Source organism: Leopardus geoffroyi, chromosome B2 (assembly GCF_018350155.1).
Source record: "Leopardus geoffroyi isolate Oge1 chromosome B2, O.geoffroyi_Oge1_pat1.0, whole genome shotgun sequence".
NCBI lineage: Eukaryota > Metazoa > Chordata > Mammalia > Carnivora > Felidae > Leopardus > Leopardus geoffroyi.
In genome coordinates, this window is record NC_059332.1 from 136,990,300 (window position 1) to 137,018,265 (window position 27,966).

The window sequence follows — 27,966 nt, forward strand, 5'->3', positions numbered from 1 at the left end:
TGGGTGTGCACATAACTCCGGGTATGCACTGATGACCTGCGAGTAGAGTGAATCATCTTTCTTAATCTAGATACTCTTATCTCATGAGCATATCTGGCAATGAACTGGTTGAAAGGCCTGACTAAGGACAATGGCTGGTCAAATACAACTGTTCTCATCCAACTTATTTTACTTCTGGATATTCATAAATTTGTCAACTTTGTTGATAATTGGTAAAATTCTAAAACTGTTAACTGGAGAAACTTCTTCATTTTAGGGCCAGGATCTCGAATCATACTTGGTTGAGAATGGTCTTGGACAAGTTCATTAACCTTTCTACATAGATGTTTCCCAATATTAACCTTACGAGATTATGGTGAGGGTTAAATTAATTGTAAAGTGCTTTCATGTAAAGTGTATATAAAGTGCTTAAGATACATGGTAAGTACTGGGTGTGTATTAGTGATAATAATCTTTATTTTTATTACTTATTACAAGAGTTCTGAGAAATGCTTATTTTAATACTGAACAAATAGGAAGGGTCTGTGACCTCATTATATTTTGAGAGCGTTGTCTAATGTATATAATCTAGACCTATAAGAATAAAAGTTACACATAAGGGGCTCCTGGGTAGCTCAGTTGGTTAAGCGTCCGACTTTGGCTCAGGTCATGATCTTACGGTTCATGGGTTTGAGCTCCACATTGGGCTCTGTGCTGACAGCTCGGAGCCTGGATCCTGCTTTGGATTCTGTGTCTCCCTCTCTCTCTGCTCCTACCCCACTCTCTCTCTGTCTCTCCTCTCTCTCAAAAATAAACACTTAAAAATATTTATGAAAAAAATTTTAAAAAGTTACACATAAAAGATTCACAGCCACATATTTGTCCAAATTCCTTGACAAATTAGAACAGAATAGAACAAGTTTCTGATATTAGTTATTCATTTGTTATGAGAGAAAAGGTAATATATTATAAAGAGTGTGTACTGCTCATGTATTTAATATTAAAAATAATTGTATTAGCTTTTTACCAAAATTATTTTTTTCATACAAACCTAAAAAATGTTGCCGTCCAGCTTATTTTGGAGAGATGAACATTTCTTTTGATGTGGCCAGTTTTGAAACTACAGAAGCTTGTGTTAATTTTTGTCTTTGTAAGATATTTGTTTCTGCTGATACATTTCAGTGCCACAGCATGGCCTTTTCCAGGTTAAGATGCCGAGATGGGACCACAAAGAATCATTGCAAGAGACTGGATTCTCCTTCTGTTTATAATTTAGTTAGTGAGAACCACAGCTGGGTAAACCTTTGGGGGAAAATTATTTTCAGCTATTTTAAAGCTTTTCTATTAGGGGAAGAGAAATACATTTGTGAAAATCTAAGAACCAAGCAAACTACTTGAAGGTCTTAGGCGAAGTACTGAGGTGATCAGGTGCAGCTTAGCAACAAACAAAGACTCGCTGAGGACCTGTGGGATCCTGAGGCTGTCAGATACATTTCAGATACGTCACTCCCCTTCCGTGTCTTCCAGTAAGAGACCTACTTGGACGATAGGATGGTTACAAAGTGCTTTTCTCAGTGCCTTTTAAATTTACTGTTAAAAGAATATTCATAGCAGAAGCTGTCTTTGATGGTAAGCCGCATTTCAAGAATAATCATTATGATTTTGTTCTTTTTGTAGTATCTGTTACACACACACACACACACACACACACACACACACACACACAGTTTGTCAGATCCAACTTGTGTTGGCTCACAAAATTCTACTGTTAACTTTTCAGGAATTTTGTAAGCCGCTCCAGTTCAGACAAGTAGCTTGAAATTTGCCATGGTAGGAGTATTTACACCATGGAATTGGAGAATGCTACAAATCAAAGCCTTTTTTTTTTCCTCTTAGGCAGCTGCTTGTTGAACACCTACTAGCAAATTTGTGCCTCAAAATATCTATGTAAATAAAAGAAAGGCTATTAGCATGGAAGTTGGTTTTAGTGTGAAAGTTTACATGAGAAAAAAATAAACTGGGTATTTTTTTTTCTGTGTTCTCAGGAATACGGAAAGACCGAAGAGGAGGAAGAATGTTGAAACACAAGCGCCAGAGAGATGAGGGGGAGGGCAGGAATGAAGTGGGGTCTTCCGGAGATGTGAGGGCTTCCAACCATTGGCCAAGACCTCTCTTGATTAAGCATACTAAGAAGAACAGTCCAGCCTTGTCCCTGACAGCCGATCAGATGGTCAGTGCCTTGTTGGATGCTGAGCCCCCCATAATCTATTCCGACTACGATCCTTCCAGACCCTTCAGTGAGGCTTCGATGATGGGCTTGCTGACCAACCTTGCTGACAGGGAGCTGGTTCACATGATCAACTGGGCAAAGAGGGTGCCAGGTAAGAACACTAAGCTCAACATTTATTTTAGGAGTTGAAACTACTCACCAACTGGTTGAGCTGTCATGGGAGGAGTGGTGGGACACCACAGCTTGCTACCTGACTGGTTTCCAGGTTACATCCAATTTGTTAATTTTCACTATCAACATACTGTAATTCTCCTGGCAGTTAGGAAACAATGTTTTAAAATCAAAATCTAGAAGATTAAAGTCTTTAACCTGACATTATTTATATTTAACTAAAAATTCTGGGATGGACACTACATAATAAACGCATGTAATATTATGTCTTCACGCTGTCAGAAATGTTTAACATAAAGTGATCCAGGTACTACAAATGTGTAATATTGATGACTTTTGTTCAACATACCTCATGTACTCATAAACAGTTTTACCTTTTAAGAACTTTTAAGATGTTTGTGGGCTAAAGAGATAATAATGGGTGTCTTGACTGAATGCCAATTATGTACTCCACTGTCTATTCTTAATATTTTAGGAGAAAGGTAATACAAAAGAAAAATAAAATCGGTTCGCATCCCTGAGAGGAGCTGGTAGAAAGATACACTGGCTGAAGTGACACTTGGTCCTTCAGTTGATTCTCTCAGAACTGATGTTCCTGCAAAACTTGACTGTTGCTCTTGTTGTTCAGGGAGAAGAATTCTAGTTATTATGGAAACAAGACTAGAAAATGACCTTCTCCATGCCCCAACATATCCATTCAGGAGCTAACATAGATGAACCAAGGCAAGAGGAAGTTACATCTTTTTTCTGGGCTTATAGATCAAATAAGTAGTGGTTTTAGGCAGAGATCGTCTCATTTGGTTTCTTTTAATATGAGAAATTGTTACCTATGAAGCATGGGATGTTTTTTTTATTAAACTAAATAAATGTGGAGCTTTGTCCTTGTATTGCAAAGTTCACCGATTGTAGACCAAGTGGACAAATGTCTGACCTTAGAGACGATTTTGTGTGTTTGCATCCATTAACATGTAAATTTTGAATAAGTTGGCAACCTCTTTGAATAAGGAAGCAGCAATGTTTGATCGCAACTTGATAGAGGGCATCCATGTAGGTGGTAGAGATTGCGTTAAATGGAAACATGGGGATTGACAGGCATATTTAGATTTTTAGGGTCAGTCCAACTGGCAAATAAAAAGTCTTGGCCATCTTTGAAATTAAGAGTTTTATTGAGCACCAACCTAGCTTAGCATCCTCATGTGAAGCAGATCTATGATAAACAATTAATAGAATCTAAGTGTAATGTGGTAATAACTTTTTTCTTTATATTTGTTATTGCCTTTTTAAAGAATACTTTGGGAGAAGAGAAAACACAAGAAACAAATAATAGCCATATACCTGAGAGCCAACTCTCGGTTGCTGTTAAGTTTTATTGTCCTATAAGCATATATTTTCCCTCTTGAAGTCTTGTCACTATTAATTCCAGAGCACTGTTGAACTCAAGTATATATTTTTTCATACTTATCAGTAGATTTCCATCATGACATTTTTATAATACTTGAAGGGCATGTGAAATAGCTGGAATGAAGTTCAAATACATCATCAATAAATGAAGAATTCATGGCAATAATCTTCCAAATTTCGGAATGAAATGGAGACATAAATCAAGGGAAAGAAAATATATCCATGTTTAGCTATCCCATTGCTAAACCCAGAACTAAACAAATTTATAATAATGAGATGTATAGCAAAACCACTTGATCATATTAGTTTAAAAGACCTGAATGATTTCAAACTCTTGGACCAAACTGTATCTTATTACTTGATGGTTAAAAATCAAAAAGGAATTATAAAGGCAGAAATGAAATTGTGTGTGTGTGTGTGTGTGTGTGTACTATTAAAATACAGCTGTTGTAAATCAAAAGCTGACTGGTGTCAAATCCAAAAAAAAAAAAAAAAAAAAAAAAAGCATTGCCAAGATTGGTGTCAGGGAGCTCTTTCTCTTATGTTTTCTTCTACGAGTTCTATGGTTGCAGGTATTGCTTTCAAGTCCTTTATCCATTTTGAATTGATTTTTGTGTATGGTGTAAGATAGTGATCCAATTTCATTTTTGTGTATGTGGCTATCCAGTTTCCCGTCACCTTTTATTGAAGAGACTATCTTTTCCTCATTTTATATTCTTAGTTCTTTTGTTATAAATCAATTGACCATATATGCTTGGGTTTATTTCTGGGTTTTCTATTCTGTACCATTGTTCCGTGTCAGTGTTTTTATGTTAATCCCATACTCTTTTGATTACTATAGCTTTGTAATATAGTCTAAAATAAGGAAGTGTGATGCTTATGCCTCCAGCTTTGTTCTTCTTTATTACAATTGTTTTGACTATTCAGGGTCTTCATGTTTCCATAGGAATTTTAGGATTTCTTTTTCTATTTCTGTGAAAAATCTAACTGGAATTTTGATAGAGATTACGGTGGATCTGTATATTGTTGCTTTGGGTAGTATAGACATTTTAATAGTATTATTTTTTCCAATCCATGACCATGAACTATCATTCACATTAAGTCTAGTGTGTTAAGCTCAATGTTTTGTTACTGATTTTTTTGCCTGGATGGTCTATCCATTTTTGAAAATGGGGTATTGAAGTCCTCTATTATTCTTGTATTGCTGTCTATTTCTCTTTTAAGGTCTGTTAAATGTTTGTTTTATGTATTTAGGTGCTCTATTGTTGGGAGCATAAATATTTACAAATGCTTTACCTTCAGGGAACTGGATGGCTCACTTGGTTTAGCATCCAACTCTTGACTTCAGCTTAGGTCATGATCTCACAGTTCTTGAGATCGAGCACCACATTGGGCTCTGCACTGACAGCACGGAGCCTGTTTGGGAGTCTCTCACTCTCTTTGCCCCTTTCCCCACTCATACTCTTTCTCTCAAAATAAATAAATAAATAAATAAATAAATAAATAAATAAATAACAAAAAAAAAGAAAGCAGTGCTTTACCCTCTTGTCGGATTGACCTCTGTATCATTATATAATGATTTTTTTGTCTCATTACAGTCTTTAATTAAATTCTTGAATTTTATCTTGTATAACTATGCCTTCTTTCTTTGCTTTCCATTCACATGGAGTATATTTTTCTATCCTTTCACTTTCAGTCGGTTTGTGTCCTTAAACCTGATTTGAGTCTGTTGTAGGCAGCATATAGTTGGGTCTTTTTTTTTTTATTATTCATTCAATCTCTCCATGTCTTTCGATTGGAGGATTTAGTTAATTTACATTTAAAGAATTATTTATAGGTGTGTACTTGTTGCCATTCTGTTAATTGTTTTCTGGTTGTTTTGTAGTTCCTCTTTTTTTTCCTTTTCTTGCTTTCTTCCTTTGTGGTTTGATGACTTTCACAGTGGTTTTCTTAGATTCCTTTCTTATTATCTTTTGTTTATCTACTGTAGGCATTTGCTTTGTAGCTACCATTATGCTTACATGTAACAACTTATATTTATAACATATATTGGTGATTTTTGACCAGTTAAGTTTGAACATATTTTAAAGTTCTAATTTTTGCTCTCCCCCCATGTTTTATGTTTGATGTCATGATTTACATCTTTTTACCTTGTGTATCCATTACAAACTATTATAATTATAATTATTCTTCTTTGAGGGAGAGAGAGAGACAACATGAGAGGATGAAGGAGAGGGAGAGAGGGAATCTTAAGCAGACTGCACCTCAAACATGGAGCCCAATGCAGGCTCAGTCTCATGACCCTGGGATTATGACCAGACCTGAAACCAAGAGTCAGGCACTTAACTGACTGAACTGCTCAGGTGCCCCAATTATTTTTATTACTTTTGTCTTTTAACCTTCCTACTGGATTTATAAATGATTTATCCATCACCATAACTTTAGAGTATTTTGAATTTAACTCTATATTTGCCTTACTATTGAAATTTATGCTTTCTTTTTTTTTTTTTAAGTTTATTCACTCAGAGAGAGAGAGAGAGAGAGCATGCACACAAGTGGAGAAGGGGAAGAGAGAGGGAGAGAGAATCCCAAGCAGGCTGTGCACTGTCAGAGCAAAGCCTGATGTGGGGCTTGAACTCATGAACCATGAGATCATGACCTGAGCCAAAGTCAGATGCTTAACTGAATGAGGCACCCAGGCACCCCATATACTTTAATATGTTTTCCTATTACTAATTGGGATCCTTTTATTGTAGCATGAAAAAGTACCTTTGACATTTCTTGTAAGGCTGGGCTAGTGGTGATGAACTCCTTCAGCTTTTGTTTCTGAGAAACTCTTGACCTCTCCCTCAAAATTCTGAAGGACAACTTTGCTGGGTAGAGTATTCTTGGTTGATGGTTTTTTCTTTCAGCACTTGAGTATATTATGACACTCTTTTGACCTGTAAAGTTTTTGCTATAAAATGTGCTGATAGTGTTACCTACTGATGTCCTTACCTGGTGATAGCCTTGTGTAACAAGTTGTTTTTCTTTTACTGCTTTTAAGATTGTCTTCCTGTCTTTAACTGTTGATACTTTAATTTTAATGTGTCTTGGTGTGGGTTTCTTTGGGTTCATCTTTGTTACAGCTCTTTGGGCTTCCTGGATCTGGATGTCTCTTTCTTTCCCCAGATTAGGGAAGTTTGCAGCCATGATTTCTTTGAATAAGCTTTCTGTCCCTTTCATTCTTTTTTCTCCTGAGACCCCTGATAATGTGAGTGCTGGTTTTCTTGATGTTGTCCTATAAGTCCCTCAAACTATCATTACTCTTTTTCATTCTTTTTCTTTTTCCTTTTCAGTTCTCTGATCGGATGAATTCCTCTCTTCTGTCTTTGAGTTTGTTGATCCTTTCTTCAGCTTGATCTAGTCTGATGTTGAACCCCTCCATTAAATTTTTCAGTGCAGTTATTGTACTCTTTAGTTCTGTGATTTTTGTTTGGTATTTTCTTTTTTAAAAAATTTATTTATTTTGAGAGAGAGAGAGAGAGCACATGTGTGTGTGAGAGAGGGACAGAGAGAGGGAGGGAGAAGGACAGAGAGAATCCCAAGCAGGCCCCACTCTCAGTGTGGAGCCCAGTGCGGGCTCGATCTCACAACTGTGAGATCATGACTTGAGCCAATATCAAGTGTCAGACACTTAACCAACTGAGCCACCCAGGCGCCCCTTTGTTTGGTATTTTTTCATATTTCCTGTCTCTTTGTTGAAATTCCCACTTTGTTCATGTATTGTTCTTCTCACTCTGGTGAGCATCTTCGTGATCATTATTTTAGACTCTTTATTAGGTAAAGCACTTACTTCCACTTTGCTAGTCTGTTTCTGTAATTTTATCTTATTTCTTTTGTTTGGAACCTATTCCTCTGTTTCTTCATTTTACTTGATTCTGTGTTGGTTCCTGTGCATTAGATAAAATAGCCCCCTTTCCTAGTCTTGATGGAGTAGGAGACAGACTTTATTGTTCATCCTATCCTGAGCTCTTGGTTGTCTCTCAAACTATTATGATTGCCTAGGCAGCCTTCTTTCTTCTCAGTGGTTCCCAAGAGTTGAGGGTATGCCAAGTCCTGTCAATATCCCAAAGGGGAGGATCTTGCTGAACACCTAGATTAAGGCTGATTGGTAGCTGGATCCTCAGGTAACAGCTTTTAAAGGATACAAATATATCTTTTTCAGGGAAATACTGGGATATGAGAGTGTCTGTTTGCTCCCTCCATGCTGTGCCTCGGAGATAGTGCCTTAGGAATTGTTTGCTATAGGTCTATGGGATTGGCAAACACAAGCTCTTCTGATCAATAGAACCAGGTGATCAAAGGATGAGTTCCCTGGATGGCAGCCAAAAAAGTTGGGATGCCAGATGTATGTACAAGCTCCTTTTAGAGAGAGATAGGTGATTTTTGGAGCAGGTGATTTTGGAGCAGGTCTTAAAATATGCAAATAGATCTCTATCAGACAAAGACTGGGAGATGTTCACTTCTGTGATGAAACTTGGGAAGATGGACAGTAATCTTGTGAGCCCATTAAGAAGTTTCTTTGTTTTCTATAGTCTTATATTTCTCATGTATTTCACTGCCTGTTTTGGTGGCTCTCCCCTTAGGTGAAAGTTTTAAAAACTGGAGTGCTATATGTTGGGTCCAAATCTTTGCTCCTCAGAGAGAAACTGAGAGTTTTGAGTTCCCTCTTGATTGTGTGTCATTGTACCAGGGGTGTATATTGATGTAAGTATTTTTTCATTTCCCCACTGTGTAGGAATCATTCAGCTAGTTTCTGGATGTCTTTCAGAAGAAATTGTGTAGCTAGAGATTTGGTATGTCTATGGGAGCATGTGAATTCAGGAATCTCCTATGTCTCCATCTTGGAAAACTACCCCCCCCCCCAAATTGACTTCATTTTGCATGATGAATTTTAATAAAAATAATCAGTTCATTTGTCTATGTTAGTAGTTTGAGAATTTTTTTTTTACTAGTAGAATATTGTCAGAATTTTCAGATGTTGGTGATTTTAGCTTGAATTTTCCTTTTCCTTAGCATTTGGAGCATATTTTTTGACTTGATAATACATTTCTTTACTTAGACTCAAGATACGAAGAGCATTATGATAAAATGCATCATGTTTTGGTAGGTTTCAATCTGTAGAGTATCTGTATTAGACCTAGCAAAAGTTTACATCAAGAAATTAATCTTTTTCCATTTATACTTTAAAAACAACTGCAGCAAGAATGATAAAACCTACCTGCTCAGCTCTGACAAGGGATGCTTTTTTATAACACATGTTACATATCTGTCTTTTGATATCTCGCTGTAGAAAAGGCTTTTCTCTTTATTTTTCATTCTGAAATTTGTTAATCTTTACAAAATCACTTTATGTGATCTATCCATGGGTAGAGATTTAATTTTAAAAGGGTTAGATTATTACATCTTAATTTACTATTATTCTATACATGGTGAAAACTTGTTAACACGTATAACATTGTTTATCTGAAGGTCAAAAAAGGCAAAAATGTGAAGTTGTTACGTTTTTAATATCTGGATCACACTCAACTGCATCATTGCCTGGCTGATTCTTAGTTTTGGTGCTAATGAAGTACATTTGATTTTTTTTTCCCCTGGAAGCTTGAATTGCATCATGTAACTGTTACTTTGATTTATTAAAAATTACACCTTTTCCAAAATTCACTGTCATTATAAATATCTCAAGGGCAATTTCATACTTCCAAGTTCTAGTTCTATCTATTTAATGAATATTTAGATAAACATCTAGTCCTCAGCTTATTATTGTCTTTTAAAAACTGATAACCAGAAGCCTGACAGTCTCACTGACCGCTGGGCACAAATCTGGGAAGGTGTGCTAAAGCTGCTGGCCCAGGAAGAAAAATAAAGGGAAAATGACAGTCGAGCTCAGTTTCATGGGAAACATGCTACCTTAACCACTTCCTCATTCTTTCGGTGGCAATGTAGGCAACCTTTCTCCTTCCCCTTTCCTGTCCCAGTCCCTGGCTTCTCAATGCTAAATGAGTCCCCAGTTATTTCTGGGTCCCAACTCCCCACTACTTTTCTTTGAATTCTTGCTCAGTTTTACCCCTGGGGAGAAAGGATACACTTTTTTTGGACATGCCTCCCACCAGCTACAAGCCCAGGTTTCTCAGAAGCTTCTTGTGTTGTCTCTGATGGTGTGTGGCTGTCTTTGCCATTACAGGGCTCAAGGTTTCTTCTGCTCCTGTGTTCACCAGGAACCCAGGAGTTAGCTTCCCTGACTCTAACACTCATCCTCATCATTCACATCAGCAATGAAGCACAGGAAATGCTTATTGAATGGATGAATAAATGAATGAATAAAGGGTGTTTTTTTTTGAAAATTCTGACTTTAAGAAATCTCTGAGCCCTGTTAGAACACAATTTTTCCATAAAGAAGAAGGATATTTAGAGCTGTGCTATTATTCTCTTTTGCCTCTCTTCAGAATCTACCTGATGTTCTAATATCTCTGTAGCATCTGCCTTAGTGAGATTCATTTCCAGGCTCTCTTTTGTAAGGGATCAATATTCAGAGGAATGTACAGAGCTTGAGTTCTGAGGACTTTAACAGGCATCAGTTGGCCTGCCGCGAGTTAGTTTCACGCAGGGTATGTAATTGAAAACTTAGAATGGGTAGGGACAAGAGGGCAAGGAGAGGGCACAATACCTCACTGTGGGAACTGGGAGCATCTTCAAGGAACACATTCTATTATGGGAGGTTCTTGTGGATTCCAGGGACTTGGCTTTCCTATCTAGTACTCTGATACCCAACCTGTGATCAGCCCAGTAGACTCTGCTCTCAGGCTGTCATAGCGTTCCAGCCCATTTTGGCATAGCATGGTAATGAACAATAACATGACATGCAAGTATGGGTGACATCCTGGAGAGGTGACAAATGCATATGTTTAAGAGTAACATTTGCAGTTTAGGTTTTGCAACCATTCTATAAAGAAGAACCTCAGGACTGGGTTGGAATTACCCTAGCATGAATGGTGGCAGCCCCTCTGGGCTGGCAATGCAGGGCTTTCTTTGGAGTGTTCCACTTCTAAGTCAGCCCAGCACAGCTTTTCACTACTCCTGTGGGAGCTCTGGTTGAAGCCCAAGGACAGCAGCTGCTTACTAGATTTGTCTTTCACGTGAAACTTTGATGCCCCATTGATGCTTGTTAGCCCAGATGCTTTAAGCCTTTAAAATCCCTTTCCAGGGAGCTCCTGGGTGGCTCAGTCACTTGGGCGTCCCACGCTTGATTTTGGTTCAGGTCATGATCCCAGGGTTGTGGGATTGAGCCCCACATTGGGCTTCATATTGGGTTCCACATTGAGCACGGAGCCTGCTTGGGATTCTCTCTCTCTCTCTCTCTCTCTCTCTCTCTCTCTTTCTCTGCCTACCTCTGCCTCTCTCTCCTGGTCTTGCATGTGCTTACTCTGTCTCCCTCAAATTAAAAAAAAAGTAAGTCAGGGCCCAAGTCAGGGCCTCAGAATCTGAATGTTTATCTTGAGCTGGGTGATGTGTGGTGCTGGGTGTCCTCAAGCCACCTTGTAGGAAGTGTTGGCCTGTGGCTCTGCTACTTCTAGAATGCCAGGTTTTTGTAACTATTTAGATATATTACTATTAAAGTATGGTGAAGTGAGTTGAATTGTGTTCCCCCAAAAGATATGCTGTAATTCTAACACTTGGTACTTCAGAATGTGATCTTATTTGCAATTAGGATCTTCCAAGTTCAAATGAAGTCATTGGGGTGGGCCCCAGTCCTTATAAAAAGGAGAAATTTGGATGTAGAGATAGACATGCAGAGAGGGAAGATGATATAAAGCACACAGGAAGAAGAATGGCCATGTGACTGGATCAATGCATCACCAAGCCAAGGAATGACAAAGATGCCAATAAACACCAGAAGCTAGAAGAGGTCTGGAAGGGTCCTCCCCTAGAGCCTTCAGAGAGAGTCTGGTCTTACCGATACCTTCGTCTCTGACCTCTAGCCTCTGTGACTGTGAGGCAATACATTTCTGTCATTTTAAGACACCCCCTTTTTTGTACCTTGTATGACAGCCCTAGGAAACTATTATACATTGTATTAAAAAGAAAGGGTGCCTGTAATTTTGAGGCAACAGAAATAAGGAGCTTTTGATTTAAAGAGGAATGTTTGGCTCACCTGGTGTAGGCCTGGCTAATCATTTACTCTCTTTTGCCTGCCCAAGTGGTTCACTGAACTTCTGGCTTTGAAGTTGATTTAGAATTTTAACAGTTCCATGAATCTACCTGGCAAATACCTTTAAGAAAATTTTAACCCGCAGAATGTTTTAATCTCGTACTTTAATAGTTTCCCCTTTTTATATTCCTATCTTTGATCCATTTGAATTCATTTCAGTATACACTGTGAGGTGTGGCTCCAAAATTGTTTTTATACAGATGGCTGCACAGGTGTTTCAATTCCATTTCTTGAACAGCTTCCTACAGAAGTATTTTTAAGACTTCCTTTACAGTTGACCTTCCAAGTTTACTATTTTTTAGAGCTTTTATTTTTTTAAATGTTTATTTATTTAATTTGAGAGTGAGAGAGAGGGAGAGGGGGAGGGGGGAGAGAGAGAGAGAGAGAGAGGGAGAGAGAGGGAGAGAGAGAGAATCAAAAGATCGCTCCATGCTCTCAGTGCAGAGCCTGATGCGGGGCTTAAACTCCTGAACCATGAGATCTTGACCTGAGCCAAAATCAAGATCAGATGCTTAACTGACTGAACCGCCCAGGCATCCCTAGAACTTTTAAAGTAGAGTAAACAGATATTGGTTTACATGTTTGGTTACTTTTTCCAATTTTGAAAAAGGAAAAGGAAAATAAGCCATTTGATCATAAGTTATATATTTTTGCTTCACTTATAATAACTGAATATAAATGAGTCTGTCCTGTGCTGATATATTTCCATTAATGGAATAATAGACGTAGAGGCATTAATCTTAGAAGTAGAGGCAAAAGTTCATGAGACTTGATACATTTAGAAAAGCCCAGTGCCGATAAGAGGTGATTGGGTGAGTTACCATTCAATATTCATAGGACAGAAAAATTGTTCCCAGGAGAGAAGAAGGATATACCAGGCTTTCCTTCTCTCTTTTCCCATCTGTTGTAGGTGTCTCCCAATATTCAAGGACTCTGCTCTAGGTGCCAATGCTGCTTATAACCAACTTGAAAGGTTACCCCATTCAGAGCTTCACCTGTTAACTTTGAGATTTATGATTTCCGGAATTCTTTCTGGAGGTCCTGACACCTAAATATTCAGTTCCACTCTTTTGGTGCCCACAGAATACCAGTTAAATGTCATGTCTCCCACTAACATATCTATCTGAAACTTGCCATTTGCCTTTTGTCCGCTTTATAGCAAACTCATTTGTTTCTCCTGTGCATTTCCATTTCTGCCAGAGGCTCCACTCTTCTGGGTCTGAGTTTGGAATCATCTTTGTGTCTGGCTCTTCTTCACCGGGTACTATCAGTTCTTCATCTTCGACATCTCTAGAGTTTGGCTTTTTTTCCTGTTCTGTTGCTAGCCTGGCCCACATCCTTCTTGTTTTCTAAGACTGAATTACTATAATGTCCTTCTAACTGGTCTTTTTGGTTTCAGCTTCTCCTCCCTTCAATTCATCACTGCCAGAATAATTTCTGGGAATCATCATTGCAGAACGCTTCACTCCTTGCATTAGTTTCCTACGGCTGCCATAACAATGTTTCACAAACCGCGTGGCTTAAAACAAGAGAAATTTACGGTGCTGGAGGCTGGTTGTCTAAAATCAAGGTCATCAACAGGGCTCTGTTCTCTCTGAAGGCTTTGTGGGAGGATCCTTCCATGCCTCTTTCTAGCTAGCTTCTAGAGGCTGCTGTCTATTCTTGAATTCGTGGCCTGCAGATGCATTTCTCTAATCTCTGCCTCTGTTGTCTTGTGATGTTCTCCCTCTGTGTTTGTGTCCAAATTTTCCTCTTATAAGGACGCCAGTTATATTAGAGTTAGGGTCCACCCTAATCAGTATGACCTCATCTTACTTGTTTACATCTGTAAAGACCCTATTTTCAAATAAAATCACATTCGCAGGTTCTGGGTTGATACGAATTTTGTGGGTGGAGACAACCATTCAGTTAAAAATTTGGCAGTGGACTTGATTGTCTAACTTAGTAATGGCTTTAACAGATAAATGATAGTGTCTCTTGAAGCCTAGAATTCAACTTGTGCCTCAAGGCACCTGACCATAGGTTAGCCTTTTTTTTTTTTCTTTTTTTTTTTTTTTAATAGTAGAAAAGTTGTTCACCAACTGGCACTCTCCCATCTTATTTGAGCTCTACTTTCCAGCATGATCTCCTGGCCCCATTCTCTGCTGGCCATTCTCCCCTTCACAAAATGCATTCATTTCATTTTTTTGCTTGAATCTCTGCATCTCCCTCACTCTATTTCAATTCTATGCTCATTCCCTACCGCCGCAAAGGGACAGCTCAACTTCCTGTTACTTTCTGAAACTTCAAATGACTTTAACCAACATAATCATGGATTGAGTTTGCTGTGGCAGGACAACCAGTCGATGGTCCACAGTGTCTTCTCAGATGTATATTGCTGAACTAAATCAACTGGGGTCTAAAACACAGTAGCAGCTCTTAAACCATAGTCTTATTTCACTAATAGTAGATTTATTGCTGGATGATTCATTTACACCATGGTTGGATTTCTTCTTTTAAATGGAAAGATGGATAGTTTTTATTGGCTGGGTATCTATTTTTGTCTAGGGGAATTTGTCAAGGGAAAAGTATTTCTACAATCTGAGTTTGACTTGCTTAGGCCATGAACTTATTTTTAAAAGTCGTATATGTGAAAAATGAGTTTATATTAGATGAATCATATTTTAACTGTAGTGTGCCTTTCATTTAAATAAAGCCTACTGTAGAAAATCATGTGAAGTGAGCATTCCTTTGACAAAACAAAAGTTCTTCTTTTATTGGACTATGACTCTTCACAAATTGAGATTTCTTAACACGATGAGCATTTGGCCTGGCTGTGTATAGCTTCATTCTCAGAACGATGCTGAAACTGTGTGGCTTCTCCAGGGTACATGTGCCTGACTTTCTGGAGTGGCTACACTTGAACTTGTGGCATAACCAATTCTATATCTAGATTTATGGAGTCTGTTTACCGCTGACAGTAGTTGGTTTAGACCCCCCTATGGGTTTAGCCTTTGTGTATCCTAAGCTAAAGTTTCAACTTCCCTGCTATCCGGTGGAGGGTACCCCTCAGTGATGTAAGATGTTAGTTTACTTTAGGGAGTTGGAGACCAGAGAACTGCAAAAGGGGGAGAAAACCAGCGTTGGCCCTAATGAGATCTAAGTTACGTGGAGCCAGAAAAAACAACGGGAACCTTGGAAGCATTCTCAGTAGCGGAGTAGAATTAAAAGAATTCACCTTCCTCCCCCCTCCCCCCGCCCCATATACCTTTCTATCTCACCAATGACTTCTAGGGAAGGCTCCATAAATAGATTTGAAATTTGTTTCATATCACCACTATGTTATTGTTTTCTTTTGCAGGAACCAGAGAACTTTAATAGGTTTACACTGTAGTCTTTATATTAGACTGTTGTCCAGAAAGACTGTTTATTTTTGGCCCAGTTATTACTGTTCTCTCCTCACCCCACTGCTTAGCTCTCAAATACTCCTGTGTTAAGCATTTTTCTTGCTAATGTGAAAATAAATTCACTGCTTCTAGCGAGTGGTTGAACATTGAAACAGTTTGGAAAGTGTTCGTATTTGACTGGTAGAACATAGCTACACGGTCCTTTTCTCTTAATCAAATACCTTATTTCCTAGAGAAGACAGTATAACAGTTCTCTTAAGGTGATTCATAGCTGAAAGGTAATAGTCATTAGGTAAATAGATGCTGCTCTATATCCCTGCAGTCACACAGAGGGTGGAAAATTAGAAACACTGCAGTGGTAAAGTCCTTTTATTGCCTGTGGTATTTTAACATGAACCGTAAAGTAGACACAACCCTGGGGTTGTTTGTGTTTAATTTTTAAAGTCACTTGAGTTGATAAGCTGATTGGTGTTCAGTTCATCTTCGTCAAAAGGATGAATTATAGAATTAACTGTTCCTGGTTTGGAAGCCCTAGTTCCATGGAATCTTAGGATTTCAGTTCTGTTGCCTTGGTTACTAATCTGTTCCGTGCAATTTGCTGAACTTTGAATGGGTACTTCTCTTAGGAACATTCTCCCTTGTAAGTAAATCACCTCATGTGTTGAAATATAAGTTCTGTTTAAAAATTCTTGGGGTGGAGAGCCTGAGTGGCTCAGTTGGTTAAACCTCCGACTTCAGCTCAGGTCATGATCTCGTGACAGTCCGTGGGTTCCAGCCCCATGTTTGTCTCTGTGCTGACAGCCTAGAGCTGGGAGCCTGCTTTGGATTCTGTGTCTCCTTCTCTCTCTGCCTCTCCCCCACTTGCACTCCATCTCTGTCTCTCTCCGTCTCTCAAAAATAAACGTTAAAAAATTAAGAAAAACAATTCTTGAGGCGGGTTCTTCATGATGTAGTAAGAAAACAACTGACCTTGCCCTTTTGGGCTAGGATTTATCCCTTAGTTGCACCTTGCAAAGCCCCTGACACAATGCCACAAACAATTGGAAGTGTGATTGCTAAGTAAAGGTGAAATTTAAAATGGTGGCAGTGCCCTTCTCTAGAGGAAATGGAAGATTCTCTTTGTAGTATAGCGTGTGTTTATTGTGCGGCCATTTCATAAACACGAAATCTAATAAAGTGGTGGGCATTTTCCTTCTCTGGAGGATATTAAAAGTGTCTCTTCATAGAAGAGCATGTCATGCAATGACATTGGTTCTTTTTACCTGGTCAAGATGTTTGCCTCGATTTGCTTAGGGCATTTGAAATGCATATTTGGAAACCAGCAGATAAATGCTATGAATTTTAGAACTCATTCTCATCCAAGACCTTGAGCAGTGGAAGAATATTTTCCAAGGCAGGCATTCAAGTTGTGTCTGGCAGTGTTTCTCTTCTTGTATCAATAAGGCAGAAATAGGATATAAACACATTTGGGTTTTTTTTTTTCTGTATTACTGTGCACAATTCAGAGATGTAAACTGAAAAAGAAAAGTATATTGGGCTTTCCTGAGTAGATCTTAAAATTCCCCACACTGTGATCCAGAACAAAGCTGTCATTATATAGGGTCTGTAGGATCAGAAGACTCCACTTAGATTGTGAAGGACTTCAAATTTAAAAGGTTTACAGATAGATGTATAATCGACTAGTCAATTAGGGTCTGATACATATGTGTCAAAACACATGACTCCCAATCTCATGATCAGAAAGACTTAACTTTTAAATACCTTTCATCTTCTCGCCTAACAAATAGCAGACCATTTTGAGGGACTATTTGTTGCAGAAGTGATTGTAAAAATTGGAAGATGGTTATTATTGGCCTAGCTAGCCAATTTCTGATTTGTCTTAACTATTGTTAATAAGAGGAACTTAAGAATATATACCAGGAGCCGTAGTTTTAAAAAGGAAGTATATTCTGGAGCTGGATAGTAATGATGGTTGCCTAATGTGAATGTACTTAATGGCACTGAATTGTACACTTTAAACATGGTTAAATAGTAACCTTTATGTTATGTCTACTTTCCCATAATAATAAAAGGAGGTATAATACTTTAAGATACATGAAAAGGAGACAGGCATCACATTGCAAAAACTAATAATAAATAAAAATGGTCCTAAATTCAGAGATAATTTTTCTGATCCAAAACTTTAAATTTGACTTTTAGATGAGAATATAAGTACAGCGCAAGAAGGTAAATTTATGAACCAATGAAGGGGGGGTGGGATGATGCAATCGAAACAGGCATGCCTTAGGCTTCTAGAGAGTCTTTTGTAATAAGAGCACAAAACCAGTTTTATTCCGTTGACAGCAATTTAATGAGTTCTTTGCATGTGCCAGGTATTGCTTTATATGTAAGGATGTACAAAGGAACAAAACTGGTCAAATTCCTGCTTCCAGGAACTTCCATGTGAGGAATGTGAGCTGTGTTATGGTTTGACCAGTTTACATATGAAAGAGTAGAAGCATGGCTGAGGTGTTTTTAGTTCTGTTTTTTAGTGTTTATTTTTGAGAGAGAGAGACAGATTTAGGGAGAGAGCACAAACAGGGGAGGGGCAGAGAGAGACAGGGGCACAGGATCCGAAGCAGGCTCCAGGCTCTGAGCTGTCAGCACAGAGCCCGACACGGGGCTCGAACCCACCAGCCGTGAGATCATGACCCGAGCTGAAGTCAGACGCTTAACCGACTGAGCCACCCAGGCGCGCTGAGATGAGTTTTGTAATTTACCTGTTACAAATGGTAGCTAATTATGGCAGGTATTGTTCTAAGCATTTTACCTGCATTAACTCAGTTTTTGTTGCTTTTATTTTCCTTATTGTATGTATGCATGAAAAGCTGAGGCACAGAGAAGTTACTAATAGAGTTAATTATTAGGGAAACAGTTTCAATTCTAGAACAATTTCCTGTGTGAAGCTCTTAGAGTAGGATAAAAAGCGATGGCATAAATTTAAAGAGTTGTACCATTTTGGGACGCCTCGGTAGCTCAGTTGATTAAGTGTCTGACTCTTGATTTAGGCTCAGGTCGTGGGATTGAGCCCCGTGTTAGGCTCAGTGTGGAACCTGGAGCCTGCTAGGGATTCTTTCTCTCACTCTCTCTCTGCCCCTCCCTAGCTCGTGCTGTCTCTATCTCACAGTAAATAAAGAAATAAACTTAAAAAAATAAAAGAGTTGTACCATTTTAACATTATTTGAGTTCTTAAAAAATACCTTCTTTTCTCCCCTATCCTGCCATATAACATAGACATCATCAAGAGGGTCTACATAACATGACCTCTGTCTTTGGATAACCCTGGCCCACAGTTAAGTATTTAATAAATACTAGCTAATGCTGTAGTTATTGGTTTGTAGTTGTTTGATATAATTTATTTTGAGTCAAATTTTTAAGACTGTTTTGTAACTATTCAATAAAATTATGAGATAGCCTGGCATTTTTAAAACTAGGCTAGAAACTAGTTTTTCTGAATGTATTTTTTTAACATTCAGCACATGTATTTCTTTTTACTTGTGTTATTAAATCTGTCCTCATGCTCTTATTCTTTTTCAAGCAGTCTTGTTGCCACTCACCAAAATTAATTGAGATTTGATTATTGTTTCTCTGTTTTTGTTTTGTTTTGTTTTTATAGAAACAAATGGTGTTACAATTAAGGAAAAAACATTCCTGAGGTATATCAGCTCCTGCCAATTTTCTGAGTTAATATAACTCGAGATTTTGCCTACATTTGGAAGCTTTTAGCTATCCTATAAGCTTAAAGTATTTATACATACAAATATTAAAATGAAATAGGAAAGACTAGAAGGGTAAGAAATAGTATATGCTGTAGAAATCCTATTTCAAGTATAACTGTTTTAGGATTAGAATCAACCCCCTATGACAGAAAACACCAAAATAATAATGGGTTAAACAAGACAAAGTTTATTTTTCTCTCACATAAAATAAATCTGGACTCCTTTACCAGTAGCACAGCAGCTCTGCAGTCAAAATGACTCAAGCTCCTTCTGACTTTTTATTCCCTATCCTAGCTTAAGGCTTCCATTTTCAAGGTCATCTCCTGGTCCCACGGGCTACGGGAGTTTCGGCAGTCACAGCTGCATTACAGGCTGCTGGAAAGTTGGAGGAGGAGAACGTCAGTTAGGGACACACTTTGCTGCAGCAGGTTCCTTTAAGGAGACTTCTGGGAACTCTTAGCACTTCCTCTTATATCCCATTGGTCAGAAGTTAGGCTTCATCCAGCTGCAAAGCACACTGGGAAATACAGTCTTTAAGCTATGTGCATTATACATGGAATGAAATCTGAGGTCAGTTCAGAATAGTAAGAGTTAAGTGCATATTTGGTGGGTAAATAGCAGTCTCTCCACAACAGTAAGCTTCAAACCATACTTTGAATATTGGATGTCCTCTTTAATAAGTATTCTGACTTACTGTCAACATATATCATAGGTCATTTTAAGGAAGATTCAGGGGCGCCTGGGTGGCTCAGTCAGTTCAGCGTCTAACTTCGGCTCAGGTCATGATCTCGCAGTTCACGAGTTCGAGTCCCACGTTAGGCTCTGTCCTGACAGCTCAGATCCTGGAGCCTGCTTCAGATTCTGTGTCTCCCTCTCTCTGTGCCCCTCCCTAGCTTTCTCTCTCTCTCTCTCTCTCTCTCTCTCTCTCAAAAGCAAATAAAACATTTAAAAAAAAAGAAAGATTCAGAACACCAGAAAATCAAACTCACATGAAACCCATATTGGAAAAAAAAAAAAAAGCTGCCAGCTATTGAGTATATTGTCAAGCATCATGTGAAATATCTTCACAACATCCTAATGAGTTAGGTACTATCATTGTGGCCATTTTGCGGGTAAAGAAACAGAGACATCAAAATGATACATAGCGGTGGTGCCTAGGTGGCTCAGTCAGTTAAACATCTGCATACGTTCCTGCTCAGGTCATGGTCTCACAGTTGGTGCCTTCGAGCCCCGCATTGGGTTCTGCGCTGACGGTGCGGAGCCTGCTTGGGATGCTCTCTCTTTCCCTCTCTCTCTGCCCCTCCTGCGCTCTCTCTCTCTCTCTCTCTCTCTCTCAAAATAGATAAATAAATAAAAAGATAAGTACCTTTCCCGAATGTGGCATGAATTCAGAAGTGGCAGGGCACTGGTTAGTCTGGTTCTTCACCGTGTGCCCACAAGGCGATTGCTTGATGCTATTGCATTTTGTAACTCGGAGTATTTCGGGATATTACAGTTGGTCATCTCGAGCATCAGTTATCACTTTATCATCTTGTGAAAAATTCTGGCTGAACTATTTGACCATCGAGATTCTGTACGCTTGTGGTTGTACTGTGTGAATATTCCGTTAAATGTATGCAATGGTTCAAATTACCCACACTCACATTTAACTCTGAGAGCAGTTCTTATATTGAAGGAAAATTTTCTGTATGTGAGAAGATGTGTTATGAGTGTAAGTGGTGAACAAATATCACATACTTGTTTTTAGAAAGCACCGATACCTTGAGTCCCAGAACCCAGCGTCAGTGGAATGGAGAGCTAACAGCTTCAATGGCCTGAGGTTTTTGCCACGCTGCTGCTTTTTCTCCTATTTGGGATTAAAATATGATAAATTTGAGGTGGTATCCTAGTACTTCCATTGGAAGAAACAGAGTTTCTGTGTGTGTGTGTGTGTGTGTGTGTGTGTGTGTGTATGTGTGTGTGTGGTTAAAGAGAGAAGTTCCATGCATCTGCAAGGGTGCTGCCATTAGAGAGGAGAGTGGTTTGGAGTGGAGGAGAGTGGGAAGGGAAAGGGCTTGTGGGGCCAGGTCTGGCATCATTCAGGGACTTCACAATCACTTACCTAATTGTGTAAATATGTACACACCCCAGTGTATGAACTGGAATTTTGGAAATGAAATGTTTAGCAGGAAATTCCCCCTCTTCAACCCTCACCTTTTTAGATGTAGAGGTTGGCTTGTTTCTTCTATCTTTCTTTGAATCGTTCCATTAATCAACCTTAGTGAGAGATCACTTAGTCATCTGTGAAAAAGCATAAACTCGTAATTGTTAGAAATCACTGGTGCGGCACACATCTTTCTCTACTCACGAACAAACTCAAATACTGATTTTTCTCATGGGTTTTTCTCTAAAAAAAAGTTTCTTAGGCTAAAGAATCACAGCCTCTTTCCTTGTGTCTCCCTCTCTCCTAATCTTACCTTTCTCAGTCTCTATATTCCCACATGTCTCCATGCTGTGTCCCATGGTGGTGTTGTGCTGTGGGTGGCTCCTATCTAGCCACCAACTAACTTTTGAGGGACCTACAGCCCTCAGAGGTTGCAAAGCTGGGCTGGGGCAGGGGTGGTGCATCTGAGACCCATGAGCCCAGGGGACTTGACACATTATCACCGTGTATCTCAATCTTTTTGAATGGACTCCCCTAAGTTGAAAAATCTAATTTAATCTGGTGGGACGATTGAATACTAAGGAATAAGGTTTTGTTACATACTTGGGCTTTAGAAGACCAAAAACCATGGTAATATGTAAGATTTTTTGATCCTCCAAAACTAAGGTTTGTCCCTCAGAGATGATAATGGCCGTGATGAGAATGCATTAATATAAGAGATCCACTACTAGGTATGAGCACAATAATGCTTCTTACATATGTATGAACTATGTTTCCAAATGTTTACAAACTGATGGAGGCAGTAGATTGTAAGTTCTCTGAGGGCAGACTGTCACTATCTTTAGTTTCTGGAACAGTACCTGGAACATAGGTGCCTATTAAATATTTGATGACACTGCATGATGATATTTTATTAATACAAATTCATTTCCTGGACTCATGGAGCAAGGAAAAAATACAGATTTAGTCTATGCATTATTGATCTTAGTCTTTTTTTGGTTATTATGTGTTTTTTCCATCAACTCTTACTGGAAGGACATTAACTTATGTGTGTGTGTTGCGGATATTGTCCTTGGACTTTTCTGAGGTTCAGATGGAGTCTCTGCACTTAAAACAGTGGTATAAACCCTGCCCTAATGAGTCCATAGTATGGTTGGAAATGGAAGTTACTGATTCACTGATTGCTTTGATCGTTTAGCAATTTTTGTTGAGCATCCTAGGAGCCCAGCACTGATCTGTTCTGGGATACATCCAGCCCTGCCTCCCTGGTGCTTACATTCTAGGTGGTGAAGACAAAAAAGCAAACACTATGAACAAGTTAATTATCTATATTTGGAAGAGACAGGTACTATGGACAAAGGAAAACAAGAGCTAGAGACAGGGGAGCAGGAATGCTGGAATTAGGGGAGAAGCAGGATAGAGTTAGCCTCTTGGTAACAACATTTGAGTAACCCTTCAAGGAGGAAATGAGAGAGTCATCCACGGGCAGCAGCATTCCAGGCAAAGGGCCCAGAAAGTGCAGAGTCCTGAAAGAACAGCTCTAGAATATTCTAGGAGACCAGCTTGAGTAGAACAGAGGAAGGCAGGAATTAAGAGTGGAAGAAAATGTGGTCAGAGAGGTGAATGGAGAGGAGATCATGAGTCCAGGTGGCAACTAAGATTTAGGCTTTTATTCTGAGGCATATGGGAACTCATGCAGGATTTTAAGAGGCAAGATATGCCTTATGTTTCAAGTCAAGTTCAAGCCAAGTTCACCTTGGCTTGCTGGGTTGAGAAGGGACTCAAAGGAAGCCAGGGGTTGAAGCAGGAAGAGCAGTTAGGAGACCATTATAGTAACTTGGTGAGAAACAGGAGTTGATGGTGACTCTGACAAGGGTGGTAATCGAGCAGCAGTGAGGAATGGTTATATCTTGATATATCTTAACATAGAACTGACAAGCATTTGCTGATGGACTGGGTACTGAGTGTGAGAACAGCATCAGGGATGAGTCCACTTATTTTCACCTGAATACTTAGAAAGTGGAGTGTCAACAATTGATATAGGAAAGTCTACAAGTAAATGAAGTTTTCTTGGGGGGAAATCAGTTCAGTTTTGGCTATGTGGAGTTTGAGATGTTTTCAGACCATCCAGGTAGTGACATCTGGGATTGGGGAGTGGGTCTGGACTTGATATAATGTCATGAGCCCTCAGCAAAGATGTAATGAATGAAATCACCAAGAGAGTGTGTATAAAGAGAAAAGGGAAGGAAACTAGAGTTTTCATATTTCCTTTTCATAATATATCTACTATATTGTTAGATTATGCCACTTTTTCTTAGCATCTAGAATTTTTCATACATATGAAAAAAATGAAGAGAATGATATGTAATTCCCTTCAACACATTTGTGTGTGAATGTGTGAGTTTTTAAAAAGAAAACTTGAGACATCATATTTTTGCACCCATAAATATTAATACCTCAGTGTATACCCTTACCAGAGAAGGACTTTTAAAAATATAGCCTTACACAAAAGACCCCGAATAGCCAAAGCAACCCTGGAAAAGAAAAACAAAACTGGATGCATCATGGTTCCAGATTTCAAGCTATATTATCTAGCTGTAGTCATCAAGATATCATGGTACTGGCACAAAAACAAGCACATAGATCAATGGAACAGAATAGAAAACCCAGAAATGGACTCACAACTATATGGTCAACTAATCTTTGACAAAGCAGGAAAGAATATCCAGTGGAAAAAAGACAGTCTATTCAACAAATGGTGTTGGAAAAACTGGACAGTGACACGCAGAAGAATGAAATTGGATCATTTTCTTATACCATACACAAAAATAAATTCAAAATGGATGAAAGACCTAAACGTGACAGGAAGCCATCAGAATCCTAGGGGAGAATACAGGGAGCAACCTCTTTGACCTTGGCCGTAACAACTCTTATTAGACATGTCTCTGGAGGCCAGGGGGAGAAAAAGCAAAAATTAACTATTGGCACTTCATCAGAATAAAAAGCTTCTTCACAGCGGAGGAAACAATGACCAAAACTAAAAGACAGCCTATGGAATGGGAGAAGATATTTGCAAATGAAATATCTAATAAAGGGTTAGTATCCAAAATCTATAAAGAATTTATTAAACTCAACACCCCAAAAACAAATAATCCAGGTAAGAAATGGGCAGAAGACATGAATAGACAGTGTTTCCAAGAAGACATCCAGATGGCTAACAGACACATAAAAGATGCTCAACATCACTCATCATCAGGGAAATACAAATCAAAACCATCATGTGATACCACCTCATGCCTGTCAGAGTATCTAAAATTAACAAGACAAGAAACAGCACAAGGGTGTAGAGAAACAGACACCCTCCTACCCTGCTGGTGGGAATGCAAACTGGTGCAGCCACTCTGGAAAACAGGATGGAGGTTCCTCAGAAAGTTAAAATAGAACTGCCCTATGATCCAGCAATTGCACTACTAGGTATTTACCCAAAACCTACAAAAATACAGATTCAGAGGGATACATACACCCTGATATTTATAGCAACCTTATCAACAATAGCCAAGTATGGAGAGAGACCAAATGTTCCTCAGCTGATGAACGGATAAAGAAGATGTGGTGTATGTGTATAACACACACACACACACACACACACACACACACAGGAATATTACTCAGCCATCAAAAAGAATGAAATGTTGCCATTTGCAACAATGAGGACAGAGCTAGACAATATTATGCTAAGCCAAATAAGTCAGTCAGAGAAAGACAAATACAACATGATTTCACTCAGATGTGGAATTGAAGAAAAAAAAAACCAGATGAACATATGGGAGGGGGAAAAAGAGAGAGGGAAGCAAACCATGAGAGATTCTTAATGATATAGAACAAACTGAGTGTTGATGGAGGAGGTTGTTGGGAGATGGGTTAGATGGGTGATGAATATTAAGAAGGGCACTTGTTGTGATGAGCACTGGGTGTTGTATGCAATTGATGAATCACTGAATTCTCCTGAAACCAGTAGTGCACTGTATATTAACTAGCTAGAATTAAATAAAAATTTAGAAAAAATAAAAATAAAAATACAGCCCCATACATGACAATATTTGACAGTAAAATAAGTAATAATTTTGTAAGATTATGTTCCTTGTTTCCCCACCGCTCACCTCAAAAATGTCTGTTTATAGTTGGTTTGTTTCAGTCAGGGTCCAAAGTCCAAACAGTGCATTTGTTTGGCATGACCTTCCTTTTTTTTTTTTTTTTCTTACTGAAAAAAATTTATTTGCTGAAGAAATAGAACATATTTCCTGTAAAATATTCTACAGTTTGGGAGTTGGCCAATTGAATCTTTATGACAGCATTTAGCATAATCTCTTATATCTCCTCCTTTATTACCTCTTAACATCATTGTCTTTATTACCTATTAACGTTAGTTCTTAAGGCTTAATTAGAGTCCAGTTTAATATTATTGGTAAGAAAACTATTGAGTTGCGTCAGGAGGCAATAAGATCTGGAAATACCATTGTTAGTGATGTTAAGATTAATCAAGTGTTAACAATTTATCCATTATCAAGTTTTCTATGAACCTTTTTCTAATAGTTTTAGTCACCACTAGTTGCCTATATTCATGATTTCATCAAAGTTAAAGAGAGAGAGAGAGAGAGAGAGAGAGACCAAAGACCAAAGTCAGAGAGAAGAGGACCTGACATAGGAGATTGAGATGGACCCCCTCTCCCTGTGGCATCTTGAAAGACAATGAAGAAAGTACAGGAAGCAAAAGTGATCAGTTGTGTCAAATGTTGCTCTTACATCAAGAACACTGATAATTGATAACTGGGCATTGGAATTAGCAACTTGGAGGTCGTTGATGATCTTGGCAAGAGCAGTTTTGATGGATCTGTCAGGGTGAAGGTAATTGGAGTGAGTTCATAAGAGATTGAGAGGAAAGGAATTGAAAACATGAAGTACAAACAACCCTTGCAAAGCGGGGAGGGGGAAGAATCACAGAGTAGAAGGAGGGTAGAACCTAGTGCACTAGTGAAGAGATTGTTTTCTGGTAGGAGGGTGGGCAGGAGGGCAGAGTTTAGGCGCAGGGTCCATAGGTGGGCAGGCATGGTCCTGTGGGGCTTCTCTGATTGCCTCAAGTCTTAGGGATTTGAGAGGAACGTCATCAGCTGAGTGGGGGTGAAAGGAAAGGTGTGAGAGGTTGAGGAGTCTGTTCTCTTCAGTCAGTTCAGCTACATGAGTAGCTGGTGGAGAGTTGCATTTAATCAGGATGGCAGTTTTAAAAGAGAGGGAGTAGGATCCATAAGCATGCTGCTTGTCCCTTATAATTCAGGTCAAGAACCTCTTGCGTCTTTGAGGAGTTCTGCTGGTTCAGGGAGTCTCTGAAGTAGGGTTCCTCATGGATGCTTTGAAATCTGCTCCGAGATGTGTTTGAAAGACCTACATTCTGTGTCGCTTTATCCTGAAGCCCTTTAGGAGACTGAGGAGAATTTCTGTGGTTGCTTGAAACTGAAGTGGGTTACCTATGCCCATATTAGTTGCACTCTGTGTTCCCTGCAAAGACCACTGGAGCTCCCCCAAACGGGTTTTCTGATCTGCTACCTTCCTGCCTGCCTTGATGTGACCACGGCCTTTGGCACGTATCCTCGGGTGTGATGTAGGGCTTCTAGTTGACTAATACATTTGTAATACAAATGAATCTTCTATAGCTATCGGGCAAGGAATGAAATAATCATTGAGTTTTCTTTCTTTACAAACCAAAAGCAAGGGGTGGGAAACAAATGAAAACAAATGGACAAACAAAAGAAAAAGCAAAGAGCATCTAAATGCCAGAAGCCCTGAAATAGTCCCGTAAATGAAGTTAGGCCCTTGAGATTTCTTAGAAACAAAACTTCTGCTGCACACATGCTCAAAAGCAAATACTAATGTGACTTTATTGTCTTCTTCCCTAAATCAAACCAGCACGGTTTATCCCAGGGACTCTTCCAGACCACAGGGGCTGTTACTAGAAAGCAAAAGACATGGTTTTTAAGTGACTGCTGTAGATGGAGCCACATGATAATTTTTGATTTTCTGTAAGACAAGAAGCACAGAGATCTTTTTCTACCGATAAATGGGGAGAAAAGAGATGAGCGTAGGTAATTTTCCTGTATAGCTGTGCTACTGATGAACTGTGCCATCACAGTGTTCCATGGATGGAGGAAACAGGGTTGGAGAAAACGCCTGACATGGAACTGGTCCAGTGGTTTACAGATTTGGAGAGAAACTTTGGGCAAAGCTTTCAACTACTGATGTCATTTACACTGTAGTGTCCTTTCAGAGGTAGTCTGAAGCAGCCTGTTTGAAGCTGGTTGGGCACTGGGAAAGCATTTGGACTCATGAGTCAGACTTCAGTTGAAAATCTCATTTTTCTACTAATCAGGTGATTCACCTTGGGTAAATCAATCTCTTGAGCCTTTTGTCCTCTATTCCAGTATACATTTCCTAGGGTTGTTGTAAGTGTTGAGACAATAGATATCCTTAGTTGTGAAAGTCTAGTGCCATACTAAGTTTTATGATAGATAACTATTCTCTCGTGTTCGCGCTTCAGAAACAAGTTTCCAATTTTCTTGCCCTTTCCCTGGTATCAGAAGCTGAGCTGCAGTTAT

General features: G+C 38.9%; 1 protein-coding gene across 4 annotated transcripts in view; it reads left to right on the plus strand.

Annotated features, from left to right (window-relative positions):
* Positions 1-27,966, plus strand: part of ESR1 (estrogen receptor 1) — a 390,751-nt gene that overhangs the window by 232,681 nt on the left and 130,104 nt on the right. For all 4 annotated transcript variants that reach the window (XM_045500070.1, XM_045500071.1, XM_045500072.1 and 1 more), the window contains exon 5: positions 2,025-2,360. In XM_045500070.1, coding sequence (XP_045356026.1) covers positions 2,025-2,360 — 336 coding nt within the window. The remainder of the gene's footprint in view (positions 1-2,024; positions 2,361-27,966) is intronic.